The sequence below is a fragment of the Ambystoma mexicanum genome, chromosome 5p, assembly GCF_040938575.1.
Source record: "Ambystoma mexicanum isolate Mex_15411 chromosome 5p, UKY_AmexF1_1, whole genome shotgun sequence".
In the NCBI taxonomy this organism is placed as follows: Eukaryota; Metazoa; Chordata; class Amphibia; order Caudata; family Ambystomatidae; genus Ambystoma; species Ambystoma mexicanum.
The window spans coordinates 165,940,367-165,968,168 of NC_090930.1; the positions used below are offsets into that span (position 1 = coordinate 165,940,367).

A 27,802-nucleotide genomic window follows, 5' to 3' on the forward strand; every position below is an offset into this window, starting at 1 on the left:
AACTACAGCATTTCAACTCCGACAGGGGAGCAGTGAAGAAATATTAAGGTTAGAATAGATTTCTAAACTCTGTCCTAGTGAACATATGTTAAGGAGGCCACTCCTTGTTAGTGAAACAGGGGGCACTTCTGGGAAGATAGTCAGAACAATTTACGGTAGCTTAGAGAGCAATCAAGGCTAGTTCTCAGGTGGAGTGAGGGTGATCGGAGGGACCCATTTATGTATGGTAACTTTTTTGGCGATTATACATTTAGCAAAACTGTTTCAAAGCGTCCAGAGGGTAATTGAACATAGCAATTGAATTAATAAATACAAACAAATCGGAAATGGGGAGGTAGACAAACCTACTAGGCCTTGCGAGCGTTCAGAACATACAAGTGCAGAGAGGAAAGGAGTATGGGATAGTGCTGCGATGCTCATGGAGAATTGCTAAGCAGAGAAAAAAAACCTAAGTTCAACCTCCCATGGAAAATGAGCCTAAGCAAGTGCAGTAAATTGACAGCGGCTGGGATGATAACATGTGGGGCTGGGGGTCAGGGCCCTAAGTGCCCTGCACATCAGTACGCCTACAATAAACGCACACAGTGAAAAACCGAGAGTTACAATTAGATCACACAGAAGTATACCAAAATAATGTTTTTTTTTTCTCTTTTTCTTCTCCATCATGATGATTGTTTTTTTTTTTTTTAATTGTGCCTTGCTTCTTTTGTAAACAATCATGGTAGAACCATATACAAATAAAATTAAAAAATATATATATATTTTAAAGTATACCAAAATATACTATTTATTAGGGGCCCAAGAATCCACACAAATAAATAACCAAAAGCATTAGTAAAATAACACCTAAGCAACACACAATGTAAAATATATACAATCACTGGAGTCAATGTGATAAAGTTAATAACTCCACCAATACCTGTAAGGGAAGAGTGTGAATAACCTTATTGGGCATAAACTTCACAAGTAATAATCCTAGCTTTAGAAGCCCAGCCCCAAGATATTTGGAGCTTTGTTCTCAATGTTCGATGCATGGTTAAAAAAGCCCTCAGTTGTGCTTAAAAGTCACAAAGTACCTTTTTTGGGAGCTGGAAAAAGTTAGGGTACAAATTCTGAAAGGGTGAAACAAGTTCCAAGAGTCAGGCAGGGGGTCTTCTGCGATGAACAAAGCTATTGCCCAACCCAAAGATAAGACCACAAAGGATCCTCTATGTGTAAAAGCATATGGATGAACAAGGGGACACCGGTAAGTGACTTCAGTACCCACCGCCCTTAGCTCGGTGTTGGTCCCAACTTGATAGGTTTGAAAGGGGTCATGAGAGGCTCGATTTCTCGTATCTGCTCCAAATTGCACTGGCGGTGCGTGTGCGGATGCAGTTCCGGGTTGGAATTCTCGATTCAGGTGGTGAAGAAAGATGAAACTGATGCAGCTGGTCTCAGGGCACAAGAAGGAATGCAGGAATGACACAGGAGCGACTGTCACAGTGACACCAAACTCTTGCGATCTGACGCTGTCTTCTATCTCGCAACCCAAAGCGGCTGGGATGATGAAATTCAGTGGAAGCATGTTTTGCAGTGCAAGGTAGGATTCCCCAAAGTCGCAAGCTAAAACTAGACACTGCAACAATCCTGCACAGTAACTAAGGTTTGAGCTGGACAGTCCACTGGCTGGTCCAGGACCACTTCTGAACAGGCGCTTTTGCAGGACAACAGGATTTGCTGCCAACCGTCTTCTGCATGTCTCAGGATCTTCTTTTGTTCTGCTCAGCTCTTCCGGATACTATTAACGGAGGATGGCACAGGGGCAACGTGCTGGTCTTGGAATCAAGACCATGAAGAGCAACAGAGGTTCGAATCCCGGATACGTGCTTAGAAACCAAACTCTGGTACGGTATTAGGCGCGTTATAAAAAAACAATTAAATAAATTGGCTACATCTCCCAGTCGACTCTGACCTGTCGCTGATCTACTGATCTGCATTAAGGGCACCTCTTCATATCCAAAGTCTGGTGAGGGCTCACACCTGGTCAGCCAGTGAGAAGATCTACCCCTTTCATGCACACCAGCAGTTGTCTAATCAGGGAACCCTGGGGTTCTCATGCTCTCGTGCATACCAGACATCCAGGCACCAGCAGTGTGGATTGGGATCAGACAGTCCCAACCCACTTCCTGGGTAACCACACATGTGACCTGTAGGAGCCTGCAAAAGAAGTGGCTTTCACAGGCAACGGCATGCCCAAATAAGGAAGTCCCAGGTCAGGAATACCAGGGGGGAGGCCAAAGGAAATAATGGCCAAAGGAACTCATGGCACAGCCATGATGGACACTAGCCAGTCATGAGCCAAATGCGGTAAGTGGTTGGCTCAGTAAGAAGTTGTAAAAATACAAGAAAAAGCTGCCAGACTGTTCGTAGGCACACTGTACAATCACCAAAAAATCCTTAGGTGGTGACTAAGGCCAGAGAACACAAGGACCCCCCTTGCACAGTACAGTAATGTACTTTGCACAATGTTAAGTGGTCACCAAAAGTGGCAACAAATTAGAAAGACTAAGAGAAACAAAGTTTCTCAGTAGCAACAACCTGAAAGACGTGTCAGTTTCCACATAAAAATGAGCGAAAGCCCAGTGGAGTGCAACTGAAGGCTGTACCCCACTGGAAAAAGTCAGGCTAGGATACTGCAACATAAGCAAAAAGTTTGGGGGATTGGTAGGGAGAATTCTCAGTTCTTGTGCCAATTCCCCTCAACCCACACTTTTGCTGGACTTCTGGGATTTGTTGATGTATTCTTCTGCGTGAGCCGGATTTTTGACCACTAACTCTTCTTTTTGCTCTTACTAGGGAACCCTGTTTTACTGCTACTGTAATTCTTATAATTTTAATGGAGTCATGCTTTCCTTCGTGCATTTCACTACAGGCATTGAAATGGATTGTTGCAGCACACAGCACCCTATGTGCAGTGTTGCTGGGGAGTCCCTTGGGCTTCCCTTTCTCCCCAACACTCTTCCCCCCCAGACTAAGGGACAGGAGGATTTAATCCACCCCTGGATGAATCTCCTTACTCCAGTCAGGCATACTTGGATGACATTGCAGTGTTCAGCCCTAGCTGGAAGGAACATATTGACCACTTAGGATATGTATTGCATGCTCTTGAGCAGGCCAATCAGACCATAAAGGCAAGTAAATGTCCAATTGGTCAGAGTAAATTGCCTAGCAAAGTACAAGCTGTACAAGAGTGGGCCACCCCTACTACTCAAACCCAAGTGAGAGCCTTTTTTAGGTCTCACAGGTTACTATATGAACTTCATTGAGAACTATGGGACAATAGCTTCTCCCTTGAATATGATCTCCTCACCCAAATTCCCCAAGAAGGTCCGGTGGAATGAGGAGTGCACTAAGGCATTTGAAGGACTTAATAAAGCCCTTTGTCAAGGTCCAGTCTTATGAGCTCCTGACTACAACCAATCCTTTATTGTACAGACAGATGCTTATACAGGTATAGGTGCAGTTCTGAGTCAGCAGGATGAGAAAGGCAGGGAACACCCAATCTGCTTCCTCAGTAGGAAACAAACAAGGTGGGCAACCATAGAACGTGAATGTTTTGCCATTGTGTGGTCTTTGAAGAAGTTTATTTTGGTTATGGAGTCTGACAAACTCCATAGGCATCATCCTTTACATTGTGTCACACAGCACCTTCAGTGCAGTGGCACAGGGAAGTCTTTCAGATTTCCCCAAGGTTTAAATACCTTCTCTGGGATAAACTACTGTTTTCGAGAGCAGTAAAGTGAAATTGACTTTACTTACATTTGCAACTTTCTAGACCCAGCACACACCATCTTAAAATAAGGTGCTGGAGGGGTTACTTCATATCCCCTTTGTCTAGCTTTTCATGTAACAATTTTATGTTACCCTTTCCACACTGAATGGCTGGAGGCAGTGGTGTATTTTTAACTAACATTGTGTTTTTTTTACCGCAGGCTCCGTTCGCAGCCACGGTAAAGCACCCATCGGTGCCCTTTTTGTCCAAATGGCCCAGTCTTCTTTTTTCACCATTTCTTTGTGGAAAGGTCCTTCTTGAGATTTACTCTGCGTGCCAAACCAGGTTTGGTCCCTTTGTTCATTTTTGCCTTTGGCAGGATACAGGAGTGAAGCCCGCCTCTGGCTCCAGGGTGGCTGGCAGAGGCAGGTGCCCAAAACTCCCTGCGCTTAGTCTCCTAGGATACAGGAATGCACTCTTAGGTGATTGGCCGGCTGGCTGTCCGACAAGGACAGCCACCCTGCTGGGTGACTGACAACTACGCTGGAATGAATGTGAGAAACCTACATAAAAGGCGAGGCTTTTTGGCTTGGAAGGCAGAGTCGACCACTGGACATAGGAATCCAAAGAAGAACTTGAACAGGACGCCTGCTGCAACTCCTGGACCGTTGGTTTGTCCGGTGAAGCCCTGTTGCTGTGCTGAAACTCCAAATTCGTTTCGACAGAGAAGCCCCTGCAAGGACGACTTCTCCCTTTGAGTTGGTGGGAACAATCAACTCCAAGGTAAGCCACCTGGACATCCTCTGAGCTGGTTGAAATTCCACTGCAGTTGCTGCTGGAACCGAATAGCCAGGGAGAGGAACACCAGATTGTGTGCGTCGATTTTAAGTTGGCCAAGAGCTCCAAGAAGATCCTCTGGACTCCCAGAAAACAGGACTGACCGAGCCTGAGCCCAGTCAACAGAGTGCAGGACCCCAGATGCAAGGAAAGCCCATCTCGACAGCCAGGAAACCAAAGAGTTGCTATTTGCGGTAGATGCGAGGAGCTGAAACACTGAAATGCCACTTGTTTGAAGATTGCTGGTAGCGAGCAGTGACCGTCTCATTGTAGTGCAGGAGTCCCCAGAAGTCCCCCCTCTTGTCCCCACGACTGAGGCCCAGGAACACCAGGATCTGCAGAGCTGCACAGGAACAGAAGTCATCTGCTGCACTTTTCTTCAACCTAAAGTCACTGTAAAGAAGTCTGAGAGAGAACTTACCTCTTGTTGAGGTACCTTGCTCTTGTCCTCGTTGGAGACTTGTCTCGTTTGCACTTTTAGAGTTGCTAGCAGCTTCTTTACCTCGCAAGCCTAATCAGCTTGTGGTCCTACTTCGATTTTTTCTATTCTACGAATACTTTTTAAACATTGGAAAAGACTTTCTACTTACCTGCAGAGGTGCTTTAGTTCAACTTGACTTTTGCCAACTTCACATTGGCTGGCCTGGCTCCCTGAATGACTCTTCTCTCTTCTGCTTATGGGTTTTTGCCTTCCTTCCAGGAAAGGGTTATCTGACTTTACATTGGGGGGGTTGTTTTGAAAGTACTTACCTACTTAAGAATAACTGTGAATACTTGTTTTATTCTGAACTCTCTTCTCTTTAACACTATTCCCAAGAATATTCTAAATGCAACAATGATTATATTAATGCCAACAGCACCCTAGCTACTGAAGTCACCCAAGGGTGTAGGTAGTGCCCGTGTGTCATCCCAAAAGGGTATTTTCTGATTTAGAAAACTTGGAGTGTGGATTATTGAAGTGTATTTGTGTGTTGCTTAATTTCTGCTCCCTTCTGAAGAAGGCCGATTGTAACTGACTGATAAATTAATAATTGTTTAATCAAGTAACCTTGCATGTAAGAGTTTATTTGAATACTTGTCACTGTGAATCTCTGTGCAACTCCCCTACAGCTCACATCGACGCCTCTTGAGATGAGCAGCGGCTGCTCAACATGCTACCAACCTGTGTAGTACAGACTTCTACCAAGGGTTGGGTTCCTATTGCCAGGAGGTCAGGGTTGTTCTAGTGCACCCAAAGGGTAACGCATACAATCTTGCCCAATATCTTTCTTATTACTTTTCCCTGAGAACTACTGTTCTCAAAGATACTTTTTATCTTACTTAACGTTTATTTTTTTGGGAGCATCGCACACCATCATGTGTGGAGTGCTCGGGCGTTACACTAACTCTTTTCCCACTGCTCCTGCAACCTTTATTTATTTTTATATTTGTAAAGCACCTGGCAGCCCGGAGGCATCGTGGCACTGTTTCAAGAATGTGACTTAGTTGCAGAGGTTGGCGTGGCATAAATTATACATTGCTACCAGGCAGTGCTGCAATGAACATAGGTTATACATTTTTACAGACAGTGTTCCAGTGGTCAGATGCCTTACAGGTAGACATGACGAGCGAGCGTCTTACATGAACAACAGGGCTTTTAAAGCTTTTCTGAAGACCGTGTGGGATTCATGCCTCTGATGGCGGGAGGTAGTAGGTTCCAGTTGGTCGCCGCAAGGGCTGGAAAGCTGGAGCCGCCTGCTCTAATCCTGAGGCTTTTGGGAATAGAAAGACGGTTGGTTTGACCAGATCTAGCAGGTCTGCTTGATGGGGGCGCAGAGAATCTTTGCGCGAGATAGCGAGGTGCTGCGTCGTGGCGACGTTTGTGGGACAGTGCAAGGGATTTAAAGAGGATGCGTTCTTTAACGGGAAGCCAATGGACGGATTTTCTGGTGTCCAAGATGTGTTCTCTTTTCGAGATTCCTGTGGCTGCTCTGAGAGCATTGTTCTGCACCGTTTGAAGTTTCTTGATGTTCTTGGCTGATGTGCCTAGTAGGTGTGCATTGCAATAGTCTAGGCGAGATCCTACGATTGTAATGGCAATGGCAAGGGAGTTTTGTTGCGTTAGGAAGGGCCTGGCAGCAGTGATAAGTTTTGAGTGGTAGGCTGCCGCTGATGAGATAGCATTCACCTGTCTTGTCATGGTGAGGTTGGAATCCAGGTAGACTCCCAGTGTTTTGACTGACTGGGATACAGGAATACGAGAGCGGTCTATGAGAAAGGAGTCATATCGAGGGCCCATTTTTTTGATTGTGGTTGGAGAGCCGATAAGAAGTTCGGTCTTTTCGCTGTTGAGGCAGAGCCAGTTTTTTGCCATCAAGGTCTGGATGGTGGTGTAAATGGAATTGAGGGTTTTTTGGTCTGCCTCGTAGTCGCCTGACAGGGGGATGAGGACTTGCGTGTCGCTGGCATAGTTGGTCTAAGAAATACCCTTCAAATCGAGGTATTTGAATAAGGATCTAGTGAAAAGGTTGTACAAGGTGGGTGAGATGCAGTACCCTTGAGGAACCCCACACTTGATTAGATGCGGGTGTGCGCAAGCTTGGTCTGAAAAGACTTTCATTGCTCTCCCACTGAGAAAGGATGCGTCCATGCAGTGGCATTTGGTGAGAAGTTGCCAGCCGTTGAGAGGTGGTGGCAGAGGGTCTTATGGTCTACCAAGTCGAACGCCGCAGAGAGGTCGAGGAGTAGAAGGATGGCTGGTTTGCCCACGTCTGAGGTTGTCAAATTTGGTTTTTGAGGTCCAGTAGCGCGTTTCGGTGCCATGGTTGGCTCGAAAGCCCGACTGTCGAAGGCCAAGCAGATGATACGTTTCTAGGTATTTTTGGACTTGGGTGTATGCTGCTTTGTCCAAAATCGTCAGTAGGAAGGGGACCGTCGTGATGGGCCTGTAGTTCGCTGGAGATTTAGGGTCGAGTGTAGGTTTCTTCAGCAGTGGGCGTACCCAGGCTTCCTTGAGGCAGGAGGGCACTTGGTTTGATTGGAAGGAAGCGTTGATGAAGGCGGTGAAGAACAGTGCTAGAGTCGGGGCACTGTCCTTGATGATCTGGGTAGGGCATGAGTCCCCCCCCTTACAGTTGGAGGGCTTGATTGAGTTTAGTAAGGTGAGGACTTCCCCCTTCTGTCATCTCTTGGAATGAGAAGGCAGGAATTTCATCATGGGTGTTCTTGTGAAGATCGGAAAGTTGTAGCATTAAGGCTTTTTGGTGGCTGATAATTTTGTCTTGGAGGGTGTTCAGTTTATTTAGCATGGCTTCTTGAATGTCATTGCACCATTTTTTGTCTTTGTTTAAGGGGTTGGCAGGGGGAGTGGGAGACTCTAGTTCTCTGAAAATGGCAAAGATTTCTTTGGACCCAGATTTAGCGTTGGCTATCCTGGAGTTGAAGGAGCTTGCTTTGGCTGAGATGACGGCGGATTTGTATTGTTTAGTGATGTTTTTAAACACAAGTTTCGTGACTTCATTAGGTTTTGCTTGCCAGGCACCGAGAGCTGAACGTTTTTGTGAACGTAGTTTCAGGAGATCCTGTGTATACCAAGAATTGGTATGTCTAATGGGTTTGGCTTTTCTTTGCTTAAGGGGGGCAATAGTGTCTATGGCTTTAGAGATGAGGTGTCAAGACTCTGAACACCTTCCCATTCCTCCTCCTCCTCACCTGAGCCTTCAGAGGACTTGTCCTTGGTGGTAGAAGTCGTCTTCCTGCGGGACTTCTTGTCGGTAGACTGTTTATCCTTGGACCTTCGGTCGTGTAAGTAGGGTCTAGCTCCTTCGGAGGCCACCTTGGCAGGGATAGGCACCTGCCCTAGGGGGACCCCAAGGAGCTAACCCCCAATTCAGGGAAAAAGCCAATGGGCAGAAAAAACCCTGATCCGATTGTGCACAGAAGAATGTCTGTAGGATTGGTAATCCGGATCCTGTTGAAGTCAGCACAAACCCCGGAATCCCAGCAAGGACTGACTTAAAGGGGAAGACTTTCAAGAGTGGACTACAGCAGAACAAAGAATAAGGTAATAAGAATGCAGAACACTCGTAGTAATACTGTTAAAAAAAAAACTTCAGGTAAGGTACAAGGTGATACACACAAGGCAAAAAGAAAGAAGGGTGAAAACAGTACTGAAAGTAAAACAGAGTACGGAGGATTACTAAAAGAAACCGAAAAGGCTAGGCAGGCACCTGAGAGAACGCAAGGTGCTCCGTCCGTTCTACAGAAGTAGCCGCGGAAGTAACCCGAAGATGAAGGGCGATCTCAGGTAAGTAAGAAGGGAGATAGAAAGAAACTCAACAGCGTCTTTCTAAAAGGCGCTGTCACTTACCCCAACAAACTTGCGGAGCGCCACGAACAAACAGAAGGTAGGCGGAGGCTCAGTCGAGCATGAACGAAATAGCAAAATCGCGGAAGCACCGCGAATGACCAGGAGTTAAGCAGAGGCTCAGTAGAGCGAAAACGAATAGTAGCGGAACAAAGAAAGAACCATTAGGCACTGAAGCGGAACTTCCCCGTGATAAGACCATACGGGAACAGGACACAGAAGGCAGAAGGAAACAGGATAGATAGAAAGGCACTGGTAATAACACCTAGAGGGAAGCGAGCACTGTAGGGTGAAAAACAGATACAACGCACAGAACCGGGGGCGGAGTATGTTTAAATACGGGCATCCACCATCTTGGATGAGGACTAGAGCGGGGAATAGATTCTAAGACTAATGCTTCCAGCTATGCCACAGCTTCCACCTCTGATTCCTGACATGAGGTTGTAGGTGGTTGCGAGGGTGTCTGGGTTATTAGTAAATGGATGCTAAAGTTCTGGAACTTGGAGATGTGGGAGTAGCCTTTCATTGGTGAGTTGCTTAGCGCGCCTGGTGAGGGCAGATGGCAGAGTCCCTTGGCTGGTGGTTGGGACTTTAGCGTAGTTAAGATTGAAGTGTATGGCCGCGTGGTCTGACCACGGGATGGTGGTGACGACTGGAGTAGATAGTGGACAGTTGTGTTGGGCAATCCAGTCCAAGGTGCGACCTTTATTGTGGGTAGGTTCTGACACTGCTTGTTTGAAGCAGAGTGTGGCGAGGGCATTGTTGAGGGAGGAGGCATTCCCGTCAGAGGGGTCATGGAGGCCGAGATTCATGTCCTTAATAGTAACAGAAACTTAAATCAATGGTGGCAGTGGACACATTTTTCTATCATTTGTGTGCAAGTTACTTGCAGGCTGTTTTCACAACTGCAGTAGTGCACCCATGGGTGAACATTTTCCCAAAATGGCCTCAGTCTTCTTTTATTGCCATTTTTCATTTGTGTGTTCATTCTTGGTTCTTCTACCAATCCAGGTGGTCGTGGCTCCTCTGCGTTTTACCTTTGGCGGGATTCCTTTGTGAAGCCTGCCAAGGCTCCAGGGTATCTGCTGAGGCAGGAGCCTGAAACATTGCATCCAGAAAAAGCGCCAAAACCACAAACTGATGCAGAGGAAGGAGGAGGCCTTTGCTGGCGAGTCCCTCTCTCGGCTACTGCTGCTGCTGCAGGGGCCCATCCAGAGCCCCCCACACCCTTTCGTCACCACAACCAAGGACTAGGAGACCGGGTTTGCAGCCGTGCATCCAGAAAGCATCCAGCTACATCAGCCTCTTCACTCTCAAGGTACTTTGGGGCTTGGAGTAAACTTACCTTGAGCCATTTGTTTGCTTTTGGAGTACTATTTTTGCTGTTTAGGTGTTCACCCAACTTCAGTCGCCCAGGCCTAACGGCTTGTTATTTGCAACCAAACTGTTTGTTAGGCAGCATTGCATGCAGTACCCTCTGGGACCACCAATACACTTGGGACTACAGGTGTAAGCAAAACCAACCTTTGGTATACGTCTGTACTACACAGTTTTTGGTAGCGAGCTGAGCAGCCAAACTTCTCTCAAGAGGGAATGGGAGCAATAAAGGCTGTTACACAGAGTTCTTACAATCACAGTGGTTCATGTAGACACTTGCACACGAGGTTTCTTGGTAAAACACTTATTAATTTATTACACAGTAATTTAGAAAAGATTTACTAGAAGGAGGCAACTTAATATCATACACAAACACACTTCAGTACCAAACCAATAAGTTTCTGAGTAAATTAGGCTCCCCTGAAATAGGAGCAAAATGCCATTTCAGTCACTTTAAATAGGAGTAAAAAGGCACACATTAATAAAATAGATCACAAATACTTTGTTAGGCAGTGCAAATAGTTTCAGTTCACTAGATGACTCGATTCAGTTCAATAGGCCTAGGCCAAAGTCAATGGGCTAGTGTCTTGGATAGGAAAGAGCCGTTCTTGTAGTAAATGGTAAAGCGTTTGCCAAAGTTCTCAGAAGTAGTCTGTACAAAAAAGAATCATATGTTGGGTCACAAGCTGATTAGGCCTGCAAGTTGGGAAAGTTTCACAAACTTTCACCACGAGAGGTAAGTTTTCTCAATCGGGTTGGCACAGTACCCGAATATGAAGAAAAGATGCAACTGAAGAGGTTGGTTCCTGGCAGTTCCTGCAGATATCGCTGTTCCTGAGCCTGAGTCATGGGGACAAGAGGGAGGACGTCGGGGGACTCCTGCACTGCACAGGAACTGGTGAATCAAGCTGGCAAATGGAAGATCTTTGGTTCGAGTAGCTGTAGTCAAGCACACAAACTGGTGTCCTTCCCCCCCCTGGTTAAACCTAACCAGCCCAAGAGACTCAACTTTTAAACAGTTTTCTCCCATTCATTCCAGCCTAGCTGCCACTCACCCAGCAGGGTGGCTGTCCTTGCCAGGCAGTCAGCCAGCCAATCACGCCAGAGCGCATTTGGGTCTCCTAGGAGACTAAGCACAGGGAGTTCAGGGCACCTACCTCACTTCGTGCCCACCCCAGACGCTTGGGCGCCAGAGTCGGTCTTCAGTCCTGAAGCCCGCCAAAGGCATAGAAACAAAGGGACCAAACCTAGTTTGGCGCGCAGAGAAACACTAGAAGGACCTTTTGATTTTTAGCTACCGGTGTTCGCGGTTGGAATAAAATCATGGTAGTTCGTTCTAAAACCACTGCCACCAGCCATTTCGATAGGAAAGGGTAGCATTTGACTGCTACATGAGTTTCTAGACATAGGGATACTAGGTAACCCCTCCAGCACTATATTGTAAGATAGTGTGTGCTGGGTCTAGGAATTTAAAAAGACTAGTAAAGTCAATTTAACTTTACATTCTATGGGAAACAGTAGTTTATCCCAGAGAAGGTATTTAAACCTTGGGACAGCCAAGGCTTCCCGGTGTCACTGCACTGAGGGTGCTGCGTGACACAAATAAACAAAGATGATGCCTATGGAGTGGTCTAAAACTCCACAATCAAAATAAATAAACACAGAAAACAAACAGAATTAAAAAGTACAGAGTCACAAAATTCAGCAAAAGAGCTGGGGGGGGGGTCTCTAAGGTAGAGAGGAATTAGCACATTTTGAGAATTCTCCCTAATAGGAAGGGACAGGCACGTACAAGCCATTCAGGGAGACCCCAGACAAGTTACCCAGGCTCAGGTTCCATCATCAATAAGACAGGCCCTGGAACTGGAAGAGTGGACTGTATGCCCATGGAGAATAATAGGTATCCGTGTGACTCCAAACAGGCATCTACCCCTGTACCTCAAACTCTGAATTAAGAAACCAACAACCCCAGCTAAGTCAGTGCAGTTCGACCAACCGTTCTCACTGCTGGTCGTTGCACATCAAGCCTCTGTGCAGGGGGGTGAAGGGTTCACTTTGGGACCAGTTAAGTATTCCCAGGTTCATGGATCTGTAGGAATGCCACCAGGCTGGTCCTCAGGATTCCAACAATGAAGGAACTCTGTTTCAGCCACCACAATGAGAAAGGCCTTAGAGGATGCAGCTGAATAGGTCCCCACCACCCTGACACACAGGGTCCACCTTCTTTCAGCTTTCTGCTCTCATTCACACTGCTCTGCACTCCAACAATCCTCAAACTCCCGCACCACCTCAAACCCCAGGCACACTCTGTCCCAGAGGTTAATGAGAGTGAATCCCGTAAATGAGTGCTCCTGCGGGAGCTTAACAGGTGAGCCTGAACATTGATTTGTGGTGTTCCCAAATCTAATCTGGAAAATTCCAAAACTATGAACGATCACATCAACCCCTCCTCCCCCACCTTCCACTATCTCTTTTCTGCATTTTTCTACTTTGTGTGTCTACGTTCACAGTTGCAAATATTCAGGAAATAAATACCAGCGACCATCCTTTGTGTCTGGGGGCTCAAGACATGAATGACTGACTGAGCTGCCAGTTTGGAATCGGGTGGCCCCCTTATTGAGGGCACATGATTCCACTGTCTCTTTCCCACTGTCAGTACGTTAGTTTATCCTGTGGAGTCTGAAATGCACCTGCCACAGGATTTATGTATATGGGGCAAGATACTGTTCTGTATTTGCACTTTTCCTGGATCCTCTGTTAGGGGGACAATTGTCTGCTCTCACAGAGGCGGCGACTGAATAGGTCACGTGATAATACCAAGTCAGGTAATATCTGGTGGTTTCAAAAAGGAAGAAGGAAGAAAAATCTGCACCAGTAGAAATGGCATAACAAAACAATTCATGAACCTCCCAAAGGGCACCATTGCATTCAAAATATGTGTCACACATTTCTAAGCATTGGCAGCAGTTGATCAAATTGAAAAGATCTAGGTGCAGTGATATTGCATTGCACTTGGCCTTCAATAATAATCACAGGAATGACAACACATCCTTTCAATGCAGGGGCACCACTTGAAATAACATCTTGAAAATATTTTTTAAAAAAATGCAAAGCTAACAAAACACCTCCATGGATAACAGGCACACAACACCTAGCTTCTAAAGACATGTATGCTTTTAAAAGATCCAACTGTTTGCAGCACAGTTCACAGGGACCGAGCTGGAGCAGAAACAGAGGTAGCAGCTACAACCCCCAATTACTGCCAAATGATGCAGACGCTGTAGATACACTGCATACATCTTAGGGAAACATTATTGAAATGACTGTCTGAGCCATCAAAGTGGCTTCCATGCACTGGGCCATTGCTCATTACGTTGCTCAACAAATCTAAATCAAAGCATTAGGATACAGTCCCCAAAGTTATTGAAATGGTATCTGGACAGACTGTCCAGATCTATGTTTCATGGACTAGAGAATTGTTATACAGAACATGGAGCATACACTTTCAATGTTGATAAGTTGACTTTCCAAAGAAGGGGTTGTTCTTCAGAGTTATTGTGACTACCCTGTAGTTCCCACAAACATAGCTTTCCTTTCTCCCTCAAAAGGCAGTAGACCTTACCTTCAGTTACTCACATGTCCATCAGGAAGAATAGAGGACAATGATAGAAGGTTATCTGTGTTTAGCAGCACTTTATGGAAAGTGTTTGGTGAGTGGGGACAAGCCATGGCTTTTCACTTCATCTGCTATGTGCAAGGATGAAAAATATCTACCATTAGGTTATGGAATAGAGCCCGTGCGCCAATCATTCATGAAGAATGGACCCCATGCACAACACCCTTTTAATTTGGCAGAGGTAGATCTAGCAAAAGTTTATACCCTTTGCTTAATGAGTGTCCAATTTCCATAATAAGGGCCAGAGATAATCTATATTTCTGGGTTGACTTGTGATTTATGCAGTCTGAAGTTATAATGTGTGGTATATTTATTAAAATATGTGACTTGAAAGAAAGGGAGGTTTGTAACTTATTTCAAATAGAAAAGAAGGATAGTTTATTCGGTTATTTATTTATATATTCATCACGAATTTACATTTGTCCCCCCAATGTAAGCTAACGTAGGGCGAAACTTCTACCAAGTCAAGTCTCAGGTCTGGATATATACAAAATAAAAACGAGTATCTCCATTTGTGTTACAAATATTTAAAAAGGACAGTAATTATGGGCAACTTTAGGTGGCTTTTTAAAATCACTGCTGATTTTGCTTGTAACGGGTTGGCTTCTGCACGGCACTGAGGGGGTAATTACAGGGTCACTGATTTCTTAGAAGTTCAACTTTTAGAATTTTCGGGCAGAACCCAAAAAGGTCATACCTTGAACTTTATATAAAATGGGAGCTTCCGGTCTTATCATAAAACAAAGACTTTCCTACCAATTGTCAATTAAAGGCTAAAGACGAAAGCTTGAGGAAAGAGTAATACATTTGACACAAACTTTCTTAGACCTCAAATGCTCTTTTCTCAGGAAGAAGACTAGATTGCGTTGGCTCACATCTGGATATCAAAACATTTGATTTTGGCTAATGGGTAGTGCTGTTATAATAATGAACGTGACACATCTACAACTGCATGGTCTTTGTTGGTTTCCATTAGATCGGAGTGGGATGTGCATATAGATTTCTGGAAATTGGAACTACAATGGAATGTGGCTTAAATTTTTTGTTAGATTTATGCTGTAGCCAATTCGCTACAGCATAGGAAAAACACTAGCCCAATTAAAAATTGGAAAGCTAGGAAAATATGCATTGTGGAAACAAGGATACAAAAACTTAACACAAAACCATTAAACGTACTTACTATCCAAAAGAGGAGGAAATACTTTAAGACTGTTGAAGCAATATATGTGCAGTAAAGCAAGGAGTATCCCAAGAACTGGAGAAAAAACTTGTAGTTTGAGAATCCAACACAGTTGTTCACCCTGAAAAAACAAAAAGAACGTTTGAGTGAACACAGATTAATACTGCACTTTAAAATTGAGGGTTAAAAAGGCTCCTTAAAACAGACTATGCTATGATTTAAGCCTTTACCAACATGAAGACAAAAGCAGTACAAAATTAAAATGGGGAAATCTATCCTGTTTTCTACATTTATTCCCAATAGCAAACACTTAGGGGCACAGTCAACATTTTATTTTCTGCAAGTGATGCTATGCCAACGTAGCACTTCACTTGCGCAAATGAATTGCGTCCTATCCTCAAAGGGGTTATGAACGTGTCAGATGATCTTTCCCACCCCCTTTATGCATTTGTGACGATAAGGGGGCGTTTCATCACATTTCAGTGGGCATCCTGAAATCACAAACTGGATGTGCTTTGAAAAGCACAGCAATGAGGCACATGATAGTGCACCTGTTAGAACAGGCACGCATGGGGACGCTAAAAGCATGAGAGCCCTGTCATACATTTGCCTGCAAGCGAAAGCAGCGGTTTGAACTGCTACTGCCCCACTTGCATTTCTAGCTCAACCTGAGCTCGACAGGCTTTTTTTCTTGTTTTTATTTTTAAACACTTCACAATGACATGCCTTTTAAAGGCCATCGCTGTGAAAAGTGCGCTCGGAAACCAGGTGAGTGGTTGGAGACGCCTTTACATTAAATTTGGCAGTGCACACCTACCACTTATGGGGCTGGCAAGTGCATCTTTTACTCTTGTCGCACAGTGCCCAAGAAACGTGCAGGTCACCTTTTCACCTTTGTGAATAAGGTTAACATGAACCAACAGCAATCTGCAACACAAAGCCCCTTCTCCATTATGGGAGGTTGGTGCGGAGGTCATTTGTTACATATTGGAGGTCCATTAAACGGACTCAGTGTCTTGATTCAATTGGAAATAGTGTGATACTAAGGGAAGTAGCTCCATGATTAAGATCAAAAATCGTACTGCTTATGCAATTGTGCCATTGATGTTCTTAATTCAAAGATGGTGGAAACTTACCAAGGGCAATGGTGATCCATTTTCAAAACACACCTTGAAAAGACACAAAGAAAATAACATTAGTATTACACAAGTGTGCATTTTACGCACAATTCAGCCAAAATGAAATAGTTCTGGATTAAAGGAATCAATGTGTCTTAGCACTCACCTTGTTGACCATTCCCCTCCTAAAATATACTTCTAGAGTCAATCTTCAAAGCAAGGAAAAAGAGGACTGATCTAAGCAGGACCTGGCAAACCCCATTTACAGGTCAAAATATTCGAAGGTGCAGTGATTTCTTGACAAACCGTGCTGGTTATAGAACCAGATTATTAGGACCTTTCACAATAAATGCAGAAATTCACAGAGACCTTGATTTAAATATTGGCGCAACCAGAGCTGTGGCCTAGGTAGTCTGACCCCACCCTGAAGCATGCCTACGGGCCTATGGGAGAACATGCTAGATCCTTGAGAAAGTCATAGAGGTGGTATAGGAAGGTCTTATACACAGGATGCTCAGATTCAAGCGGCAGTGGGGAAAACTACTTGAATCTGCCAATGATGCCCACAGCTATTCCAGGCAGTGGGCCAGTAGGAGTGTGAAAAGCATCTCTTGGGCAAGGACCCTGTGGTCCAGTGAGGGTATGCCACACCTTCAGGCAAACCACCTTCAGGCAGACCAGTGACATCACACACTTTCACACTGCGTAGTCACTGCGACCATAGATGAGCAAAGCCAAATTGCGGGTTCACCTGGTTCATGGAGGAATGTCAGCCAGAGATTCACAAGTAGTGGTGGTGTCTTTAGCAAGCCACAAGCACACCACAAAACAAGGGAGGAAACGGGAGCATGATCCTGTGTTACTTACAGGGAAAGAAAGAGTCAAAGTAATGAGGGATTTATTGGTCCCAGGTCTCTGCCTAACCTGCTAACACCACACCCAGAAGCCCAAGCGCATCGGTGTGGGCTTCCAGTATACAGAACCAATGGAGAGTCAGTAAATGGACTAGTCCAATAAATAAAAAGAAAGAGCAACGGGGTGGTGAGGAGGAAGAAAAAGTTAGGTGTTCGTGCCGCAGTTAGCGTTTGGGAAGCAACAAGAGGATGCTGGAGCTTCGGAACCTTCCTGGGGGTCTGAATACAAGTTGCTGAATGCAGAGAAACCCACTGAATGTCACCCCTGAGAAGGAGTTGAAGAAGCCCTGGAGACGGCTGGAGTGTCACACCTAGCCTACACCCTGGAGAGGCTACCCTGTGCCCGACAGGTGGAGCATATATAATCCTTTTTCACGTGCTGGATATCCCTAGATGGCAAAGGCACTGTACATACACAGGAGAGGGTAAGAGGTTACAGGGGTACAGAATCCCAACCCAAATTGTTTTGGGTTGATCATAAGCCTCAGGATATATGTATGCATGCATGCCTCCACTTAAAGTAGCAAAGGGTCTCCAGATAACCCTTGGGCAGGAGACAGTCGTTGGGTAGAACTCCCTTACTTTGTATAATTCTCCCCACTTGTGAGGGCCCCCCCAGCACTTTTTTGCTGGATTCTTGGATTTTTACCAGTTCTCCCGAGTGATTGGGAACTTTATACACACTCACTCATTGTTTTACTCTACCTTTGGGAACCTTTTTCAACCCTTTAGGTTGTATCCTTTTGGAGTCATGCCTTCCTCCAACTTTTAAGGCGTCAGCAATTTATTATTGTAGCACACAGCACTTTCTGTGCAGTGCTGTTGGGAGCTCCCTGGGCTGCCTTTTTTCATTTCCTTGAGAGAACAAACGTTACCAATGAGAGGGGGGATCCCTTTTATGCTACCAGACTTATTTTGTGGAATCAGCACACCTCACCTTATATGGAGTGCTGAGGGGACAATGTATCCGTTTTGCCACTTCTCCTGTAAATGTTTAGTTACAGTGACAAGTTGGTGGCAGTGGATGATTTCTACCAACCCTTCGAGAAACATATCACAGGCTGCATTTGCGGCTGCAGCGAGGGACACATGGGGACCATTGACCCAAAATGATGCCCGTCTTCTTTTTTCACCAACTCACAATGCCATATCCTTTCTTGAGCCTCCTTCTGCTGAACTGGGTGGGGAAAGTCTTGCTCACTGTTGTCTTTTTCTTTTTATCAAAGATGTTACTGGTTTTCAAGGTTAAAACAACATTACATTCATCTCTCTACATTCCAGGGAGGGGACATGGGAAGGGGGGGGGCGGAGGAAAAGGGGGAAGAGAGGGAGGAGGGGGGAGGGGCAAGTGCCAAGGAAGGGTAGTGGTGGGAAGAGAGCAAAGTAATCAAAAGAAAAAACAATAACAGTAACAAACTCAGCTTCAGGGACCTTGGTCGACCAGACCGTCGAATTTAACATAGGATGACTTCATGACACAGGATGCTCTTAACAGAGTCAATATTTCCCTTTCGGCGGGCCTCACAGTGTCTCGGCGGCTACAGGGTCGCCCTTGGCCTTCACCTATCCTCTTCCCATCTTCTCCATATTTTCCCTGCCTTTTGCGGGCACCCTCTTGCTTTATACACCCGGTGCTCCATTGCCGCACATATGTCCACGTCCGTGACCCACTGGTCATAGCTGGGTGTGCGCTCCGAGCCCCACAGTTGTGCAATGTTCCGCCTAAGGACTGCAAACGCGGTTGACCACAGCAGTTTCTCATAGCGAGATAAGTCAGTTTCCCCGGAGACCCCCAGAAGCAATTGTTTCGGGCACCTCTGTATCGTCTTTCCCAGAACGCTAGACAGTTTGTCGCAGCATGTCTGCCAGAGCAACTGAATATTACTACACTCCCACAGGATATGAAAAAAGGTACCTTCCTCTCGCTTGCAGCGTAGGCACTTGTGTCCGCGGCCCTGCCCCATTGGAAGAGTGCTACTCTCGAGTTGTAAGTGCGATGCAGGATCTTCAACTGGACGAGTCGGAGTCTCGAAGAGATGGTGGTTTCACGCAGGTACATCAGGGCTTCCCGTCCAGTCCTCTGGAAGGAGTGGGCCCACATCTCGTTCCCATTTTGATTTCAGACTGGATAGTTCCGATGTTGCGAAGGAAGTTATCATAGTGTACATGGTGGAGGTGACCTTCCACTCTACCCGATCCAGGACTATGTTTCGTTCAAGCGGGGAGCTTTCGGGCAGGTCTTGTGTGATCCGTTGGTGGGTCGTCCAAGCACGATTCAGCTGAATGTGGTGGAACCTCTCTGTGTCCGGCAGGGAGAACCTCTCTTGCATTATCTCGAATGTTGCCAGGTTGTCCTCCTGTACCACATTTCCAACGGTAGAGATTCCACGCTGGGTCCACTCGGGCCATTTCGGTAGTTTTCGTACTTCGGGAAGGTTGCAATTGTTCCACAACGGTTGGGCCAGTGTTATTTTCCCACCCCACCCCAAGAATCGAAGCGCTTCCTTCCAAATTTGCGGAGGTTCATGCGAGTTGATCTTTGTGGCATGACACCGCACTGGTCTGGGTGAATCAAGGAGGGAATTACCTCTTGTAGGCGGTCCGCTAGAAGCTTTGCCAGTATTTTAGTCTCAGAGTTGAAGAGTTAAATGGGCCTGTACGAGCTACATCTTTCCGGGGGCTTGTCCGGCTTAGGTATCACTACTATCGTTGCTTCTCGGAGATCTGGAGGGAGAATGCCCTTTTCACGTGCATGGAGGTACATTTGCAGTAGCTGGGGGGCTATCACGTTGGTACCCACCCTTCGCCATAGCTCCACCGGGAAGCCATTTGGACAAGGAGTCTTACCGGTCTGGAGTCCAGAAATGGCGGCTAGAATCTCATCCTCAGTGATCTCCCGCTCCAACCGTTGCCACTGCGCCTCATTCAGGGTAGGGCTTTCAATTCGGTCCATAATCGTAGCGTCCATAGGGGTTGCGGATTCACTGTATAACTCTGCGTAATATTCCGTGAAGCTCTGGGTTATTTCCTGGTCCGTCACCCATGCGTTTGATCCGTCCGCTTCGAGTCGCCGGACATGGCTGCGTCCCTGCTCCTTCCTTTCCAGCCATGCCAGCATCTTGCCGGACTTATCACCCGTTTCATAGATCCTTGCTCTCATAGCAGTGTGCGCTTGGCGAGCGTTGTCCATCGCTATGCTTTGCAATCTTTTTTGTGCTAGTAGCAACGTCCGGTTAGAGGCGGGCGTATTTTCGTTTACGTGCCTCTCCTCTGCCTGTTTGACATGGAGCTCCGCTTCAAGAATCTTACTCATGTGCAGCCTCCTTTTGGCCGCCGTCCATGATAGTAGTTCGCCCCTTAGCACCGCTTTATAGGCTTCCCATAGCATTTCAGGATTCGTTGCAGTCTGTGTGTTTAACTCAAAGTATGTGTTGGTGGTCTCCTGTAGTTTGTCTACCAGCTCAGGATCTCCCAGATAGTAACTGTTCAGGTGCCAACATGGCGGTGAGACCCTCAGGGACGTTATATAAGTAGCATTTCTAGCGGAGTGTGATCAGAGATGCCTCTAGACAGCATGTTTATTTTCTGTGCCCAGTTGCGGGAGTGAAGAAGTAGTCCAATCTGGTGAGCGAGGCATGGGCCCCCGAGTGGAAAGAGTACGCTCTAGTGTCTGGGTGAAGTTCCCTCCACACATCGCACAGGCCGAGTGCGTTGGCGAACGTGGCAAGCCTATTGGGGACTTTGGGGTTCCTATTTCGTATGTGCGATCTATCCAGGGTAACATTCATGACTTCATTGAAGTCACCACCTAGTATCAGGCAGTCGGAGGTATCATTAGCGATTAACGGGGTAATGGCAGTGAGCAGTGGTTCTAGAAGGGTCGGTGGTGCATAGATAGCTATCAGTGCGATGGATTGCCCCCATAAGTCGCCCGTCACATATATGTATCGGCCGCCTGTATCATTGGTCACCGTGTAGAGGGGGAGATTTTTGTGTACCAAGATCATGACGCCTCTTGAGCCCATCGTGAAGCCTGAGTGAAATGTCAGCTTATAATTTGTACGCCTAAATAGGGTGCATTCTGTACCTGCGAGATGTGTCTCGGACAGGAACACTGTCAGCCCGCCGCCTGTTCAAAAATTGGCACACCAGGTGGGGCTGGATTGCATTGCCCAGGCCATTGAAGTTCCATGACATGAGCCTCAGTGTTCTGAGAGTGTCGACATTATTACGATACTCTGCCATGTGAGCATGTGTTGGTGGCTGCCCCGATTGTCACCGGCAGCGTTATGCGCCTGTTGGAAATATGCCCATGGTGTACTGACATCCTTTCTGGCCATGTTCCTCTATTAGTTCGACAGGTCCCTGATGAAGCAGTGCTTAAACCCAAACCCGCCCCCCCCCCCCCACCCCATACTCCTCCCAACTAGAAGCATCGGTCGCCCAAACAATGAATCTATGGTGTCAACTGGATACCTAACATGCACCGAACTTAAATATCAAATAAAAGTGGCCTTCCCCTAGGAGGAACCCGGGGGGAAGGTAGTACTCCTCTAAAGGTGATACCCGAGAGAGTCCACGCGTATACTACGCCTGGAATTTATTGCACTCTCAGGGGGGGAAGGGGGTGGGGGGGTTCTCCTATTGTAGGGCTTGGGGCGTACCGCGGCCGCTAAAGGTGGATATGTGCTGCATATATATATATATATATATATATATATATATATATATATATATATATATATATATATATATATATATATATATATATATATATATATATATATATAGGTCTGACTTGAGTATCTCAGTGTGGTCACAGGATTTTGACAGCCGTGGTGAGGGGTGGGGGGTTATCACCCCCCTAGGTCTTTCGGTGGGTTCTGCGGTGGTGGTCGGCGGGGTTCTCGCCGTTGGTCTGGAGGAGGTCTTCGATTTCTTCCCCTATTTTCGCAGGGGCGGACCAATCTCCCTCTATGTTTTGCTCGGCCCAGCGCCAAGCCTCCTTAGGGTCACTAAAAAGGCCTGTTGTGCCTTTGTGATAAATCTTGAGCTGTGCAGGGAAGGGCAGGCCGTATTTCACTCCCATCGTGTGTAGCTGCCTTTTCAGGGAGTCGAAGGATTGCCTTGCCCTTTGCACTTCCCTCGTGTAATCCGGGAAAAAGGCGATTTTGGAGCCATTGAACACGACAGCTCCTTTGGCGCGCGCATGTTGCAGCAGGGCGTCGCGGTCTCTGTAATTTAAGAATCTTGCTATTACAGTTCGTGGGGGGGGGCGCCAGGCGTTGGCCTGCGCGTCGGCACCCTATGTGCCCTCTATGGAAAAGAGCTTGGAAAAGGCATCGGGCTCGTACAGGTCGGAAAGCCATTGTTCTAGAAAAAGTTCCATGCAGGCGCCTTCTGCCTTTTCGGGTATACCCAGGATGCGCACATTGTTGTGTCTGGACCTGCCCTCTCCCTCTTCAATTCTGTCTTCCAGCACCTTCAATTTGGACATTGTGTTATGAAGCTGCTGTTGCACGGTGTTCATCCTGTCCTCCGTGTTGGAAATGCGCTGCTCAGCCTCCCCGGTGCGTACCGTTAGTTTTTGGAGGTCGTGCCTGAGGAGGGAAACATCCATGCTAATTCCGTCCATTTTCTGCTCCATGGACGTGCGGGAGTCGGTAATGGCGGCCATGATGTCTTTGAGCGAAAGTCCTTGGTCCGTCTCCATGTCGTCTGAGGATTGCGGGTGGTGTTCAGTGGGCTGGGGTGGAGGAATGGTGTACTGATCCATTTTGCTTTGGGCATGAAGCTTCCTCGGCCTGTCTTTCCCCATGGCACCAAGTCCACCTTGTACGCTATATGGGCCGATGTGGGCGGCCGTCCAGCCAGCTTTTGCCTGAGCACCACGCTTCCGGGTGTGCCTCTTGTCTCTTACCTTATTGGCAAATCGCACCCTTTGTTGCTGCTGTGCTCCGGGGAGGTGTCCTCACTCCAGGGCCGACGCAGCCACCCGCCGCCCAGCATTAGCACGCTTTCCGGGGCAAGGCGTATCCCTCGCTCTTGCACCGGCCCACGGGTCCGCGCGTATGTCACTGAAGCAGCGGCTCCCGCAGGGGCAGAAAGGCGGAAGGGCCCGTCTCTCCGGGCCTCCCCGCTCGCCTGTTATCGGAGGGCAGGGCTCACATGGGTGCACGGCCCGCTCTCCCTTTGCAGGCCCTCTCGACTTCCCGGCCAGTGATCATGCTCCGGCCGGGCCCCCCGCAGGGCGGGAGCTGGCGCAGGAGGCCTAGACTCTACTTTTCAGCAGGCTCTCCCGCCGCTTTCTTGTCTGTGCTGTCCTGCGAGAGCGTGTCCGCCGGTCGGGGTCTCTCCGGGACTCCGCTGGGTCTGCACCATTCTTCCGCTGTGATCGACCAGTCTGTTGCGGGTTGGACACTTCCTCAGCGCGGCCTTGCTCGATATGCACAGGACGTTCAGCTGCGTCTGCCCGCGGCCATTTTGAAGATGGGCTAGTTGCTGTCGCCACAAAACTTCACACGGTCGTCTCCGGGGAATCCGACAGCGGTTCTCTTCGATCTTCGCTCCGGGTGTGCCCAAGGATGTTCGCCGTCACATCAGGGTATTTCCAGCTCTCATTACCCCTGAAAACAGGCGTTTTTTATAACAGGATGTTAGTGCGGCTGCAGGAGCCGAGCAGACGCACGTCTACTGCATCCCACGGTTAGCCACGCCCCTCCTCACTCTTGTCTTTGATGGCTTCCATACGGAAGCCGGCCCAATGATGCCATTGTGTCCGAGGACAGGAATCTGGGAGGACACAGACTCCTCAGGTCTTTGTCCTCCAGTGTGTCTGTTTGGATCCAGTTCTAACTGGGTGCGCCTGGCTGTCCCCTTGTTCAGATCCAAAGTTTGAATGTAGCATGCATGAGGATTGGCTGGGTTCCTATATACACACGAGGTGAGGGTCTTGATGCAGAAGAGAGTCGACCACTACAATGCCTGCAACTACCTCCAGCGACCGCCAAAGCCGATTTAGTGACTGCTGCTGCTCCAAACCTATCTTCTGTGCTACAGAAAACATCCAGACCGGACAACTTCCTCCCTTGGACTGGTGGGCCTGACCAGCCTCGTGACCAGCTGCAGTATGAGCCATCCCACGACAAGCTGCGACATTCCGGGCCTGCAATCTTCGAATACCCTGGGACCTCTGGCAGAGCTGCGGTGCGTAGTCTCAAGTGCGGTTCCGGCTGCAAACTTGTGGGCATCCGACTGAGCCTACTGAGACGCCATCCCAATCAGAAGTCCCTCTGCTGAGTCATTGACCAATAGAAGGAAGAAAATCTGCTGGGCGACTACAGTCGCTGCTACAAAGCCTCTGTTGAGCCTTCACAACCAAGTGCCAACAAAAATCATCTGTTGGGCATCCCTGTGACTGAGTGCGACAGTCTGCTCCTGCCAAAAGTTACACCTCCAGCCACCAAGGCCAGTGACCCAAACCGGAGCTTCTGTCACCTTATCTTGTAGAGCCGCCGGTGACATCGCTGTTCTTCACTGAAGAAGGTACTGTCTCACTCCTGGGAACTTAGGTAGTAGTTGTGTTTCTGTTCACTCTTCCTGAGCTTCCCAAGTTACGTTTGGGTGGACGACCTTACCGTGTTCTCCCATGCCCAAGGACATCGGTCCTAGAGGCAGAAATCCTTGAGGTGGCCTATCTAGCCCACCAAACCCTTTGAATCCAATTCCGTTAATTGTTACAAAAAGCCTCATCTGTGAATTTGACAACTTTAACAGCGTCTGCCTTCCTTTGTTCTGTCGCCCAGGGGTCTCTGATCCTGCAGTGTCTCCGTCAGACTTTTGAGACACTCATTCCCTAGTTAGGGTTGGACTTATCAAGTTTAGGCCTACAAAGTTATTAACCTACCAGTATTGCTATATAAGCAAATATTAGTTAACGATTTGCTACTCTTAGTACTTAACTGTTCCTCATCTAAGGGTCTACTATTGAACTGAGTATTGCAACAGCAAACTTCCTACTCTATACATGTATGAAACCTTCCTCACCTGAATTGCATATTGATTTCAACATTGCCTTAGAGTATATAATAAGTAACCATATTTTATATAACTACAGTATGTGTTTACTTATCTAAGTGTGCTCAAGGGTCTTTGTACTCACCTACAGCCCTTCACCCTCCTGGACTAAGCCTGGCTGCTCGACCATAGCTACCAAACCTTTTGGGTAGTTCAGGCCAAAGCTAAGAGCTGCAGCCCTGTACTCCTAAGAGTGAGTCTTCTATAGTGCTTGCACAGGTGGACTTCAGTAAAACTCCCCAACAACAGTGACTCCAATACGCAAACACAATTAATATCAAAGTGGGTTTAAAACCTTTTCCTATTTATTCTGTGATCACAACTATAAACAAATACAAGATAACATGTACACAAGAGCTACATGCATGCTCCTCCCAAAGAAAACCAATGGTGCCCTGCCAATCGCATCCTACGCCTTGAAAGGGAATCTCAATTCCAGTTTCTACTGCCCCTTTCCTGGACGGCAGCGCCTGTAGCTCATTTCCAGTTCTAAGTTTGTATGAGAGAATTGAAGGCAGTTGCCCTTGGTCTCAGCAGACAGTTAATTTACCTTGCCTAGAGAAAATCCTGGGAAGAGGAAAAAAGGCTGCGCCCAGAAACAAAGCAGGCACGCAGCTGCAGTCTGCATAGTGTAAGGTTTGCCTGGAAACTATAGAGGAAAAAGTGGTCTGCGCTTTCAAGCTGGCGAGTTTGATGAAAAATATCTTGTTACTTGTGGTGAGGTCGTCTGTGCTCAAGAACTGGCTTTGCCACTTGTCAATACTCGAACTAGATGCCCTGAAGTGGTTACTTCCCTCCAATCGCCTGAGGTGGGTGCAAAGGAGCTATGCCGTCCTCAGGAAGTTGCTGGCCATACAGTTGCATGTTGTTGCACTCACTCAAGCTCTGGGGGACTGGCCAGTGTGACTCCACCACTCCGGTACCGCTGTTGTTCATAGATGTCTTACCAGATGCCCTGCTGTACCCAGTTCACTGGGCCTGAGGGTCTCATTAATGGGGCTGAGTCGGCAGCCTGAGAGACCACCGCTCGGGTACGTGGCAAATGTCTATGGCCTCCGGTTGGGAATTCAGCAGAGGGGCCTAGCCCACGAGGGTTTGCCAAGGTCAAGCTCTCACAGTCAGTCAACCTTTTCCCTCAGCCACCAACTCCCTCTGCTCAGTGAGAGTCTTCCTGTGAGGCCGTTATGGAATGATCCATTAGCCACACTTGTAGAGGCAGGAACCCTTGCTTGAGCCCTTTAGTCCTTTACATGGGGATAACACAACTTCTATTAGGAGATGAAAGGCTAAGGTAAGCTTTAGAGGCTGTAAAGACACTACAATTAATGTGCTAAGAAGGGCTGATGAGAGCCTAAAGACAGTGCGGTGTCTCACCAACATCTTAAAAGACTGAGAGACCCAAAGAGCCTGACCCAATTATAGTTTCATAATAACACTTTGACCTTAAAATACCTAATTGTCAACTGCAAAACACCACAGAGGGTCTATGACTTGTGAGAAAGGGTCAAAGACTGAGTGGGGCTTTCCCCATGTGGATGCAAGAAAGCTTTGCGACAGTGAGGGGACCACAGTAATGCCCCAAGAAAGAGTTGTGGCGTTTCTCCTACCCACCTTGCCCTCTCCATCGTTCCTTCCATTCTTTTATAAGGAGGTAGAGTACTTAAGTTGGAAAGATTTACACAATTTGAAATACCGGTCGTCAATACAAAAGAAAGGTAGTGACACTTCTCTTTTAAAGGAAGAATGTGATGAAATGCTAATTTCCTTTGGCATACCTGAAACATGTGCATTGGATCCTCTGTATAATAGTACGTCTTCAGAATACACAGTCCTTATCTGCACCCCTCCCAATGACATACCCATGTGGCTAAATGCCATGCCACAAGCCGTTCCAGTGCTAAAGCAAACAGCGCCTGAAATCAGGAGAACCACGTCAAGACTTGCAACAGTCCCCACACTATGGCCCGGAGGAAACTGCTTTAATTAGCCGGTTCATACTGTGAGGATGAAGGAATGAGACACGGACAAAAGGACCTCGGGTTTTGGCCCAAAAAATGTTTTCCAAATGAAAAGGGGGTTGGAAAATGCCTCTCATTCCCTACTCCAAGAGGAGTTTCCCTGCCTAAAACAAAACTAAGAGTCCATTTTAAAGGAATGGTTCGGTCAGAAAATATTATTGTCCCTATGGTTCGGCCATGTGTTTTTAACCATAATTCGATCGATCGTACAAACATTTCCTATGCACCTTACCCGAGTTTTCGTCTCTTGAACTCAAGCGAAATCAGGCAGAAGGATGCGGCCATCTTGTGATAATCGTATCACTTTCCGCATCACCCTGGGTGACCTGCGTTTGCGGCACTAAATCATATCCCCCGCCCCTGAGCCTGACATCACTAGACGCGTACCGCCCATTTCACAACGGTAAAGCACGTCTCGTATCAACATTCTCTGCACCTCAGCTAATGACGTGTCGCCATGGAAACGGCAGGAATCCTCTTTCCTCGATAAGTATAAGCGGACCGTTT

At 47.1% G+C, this 27,802-nt stretch overlaps 1 protein-coding gene across 1 annotated transcript in view; it reads right to left on the reverse strand.

The window, feature by feature from the left end:
* Window positions 1–27,802, reverse strand: part of ZDHHC15 (zinc finger DHHC-type palmitoyltransferase 15) — a 304,005-nt gene that overhangs the window by 142,541 nt on the left and 133,662 nt on the right. Inside the window, exons 6-7 of the mRNA XM_069612582.1 lie at window positions 16,306–16,338; window positions 15,170–15,290 (exon numbers count right to left, since the gene is read on the reverse strand). Of these exons, the coding sequence (XP_069468683.1) occupies window positions 15,170–15,290; window positions 16,306–16,338 (154 nt within the window). The remainder of the gene's footprint in view (window positions 1–15,169; window positions 15,291–16,305; window positions 16,339–27,802) is intronic.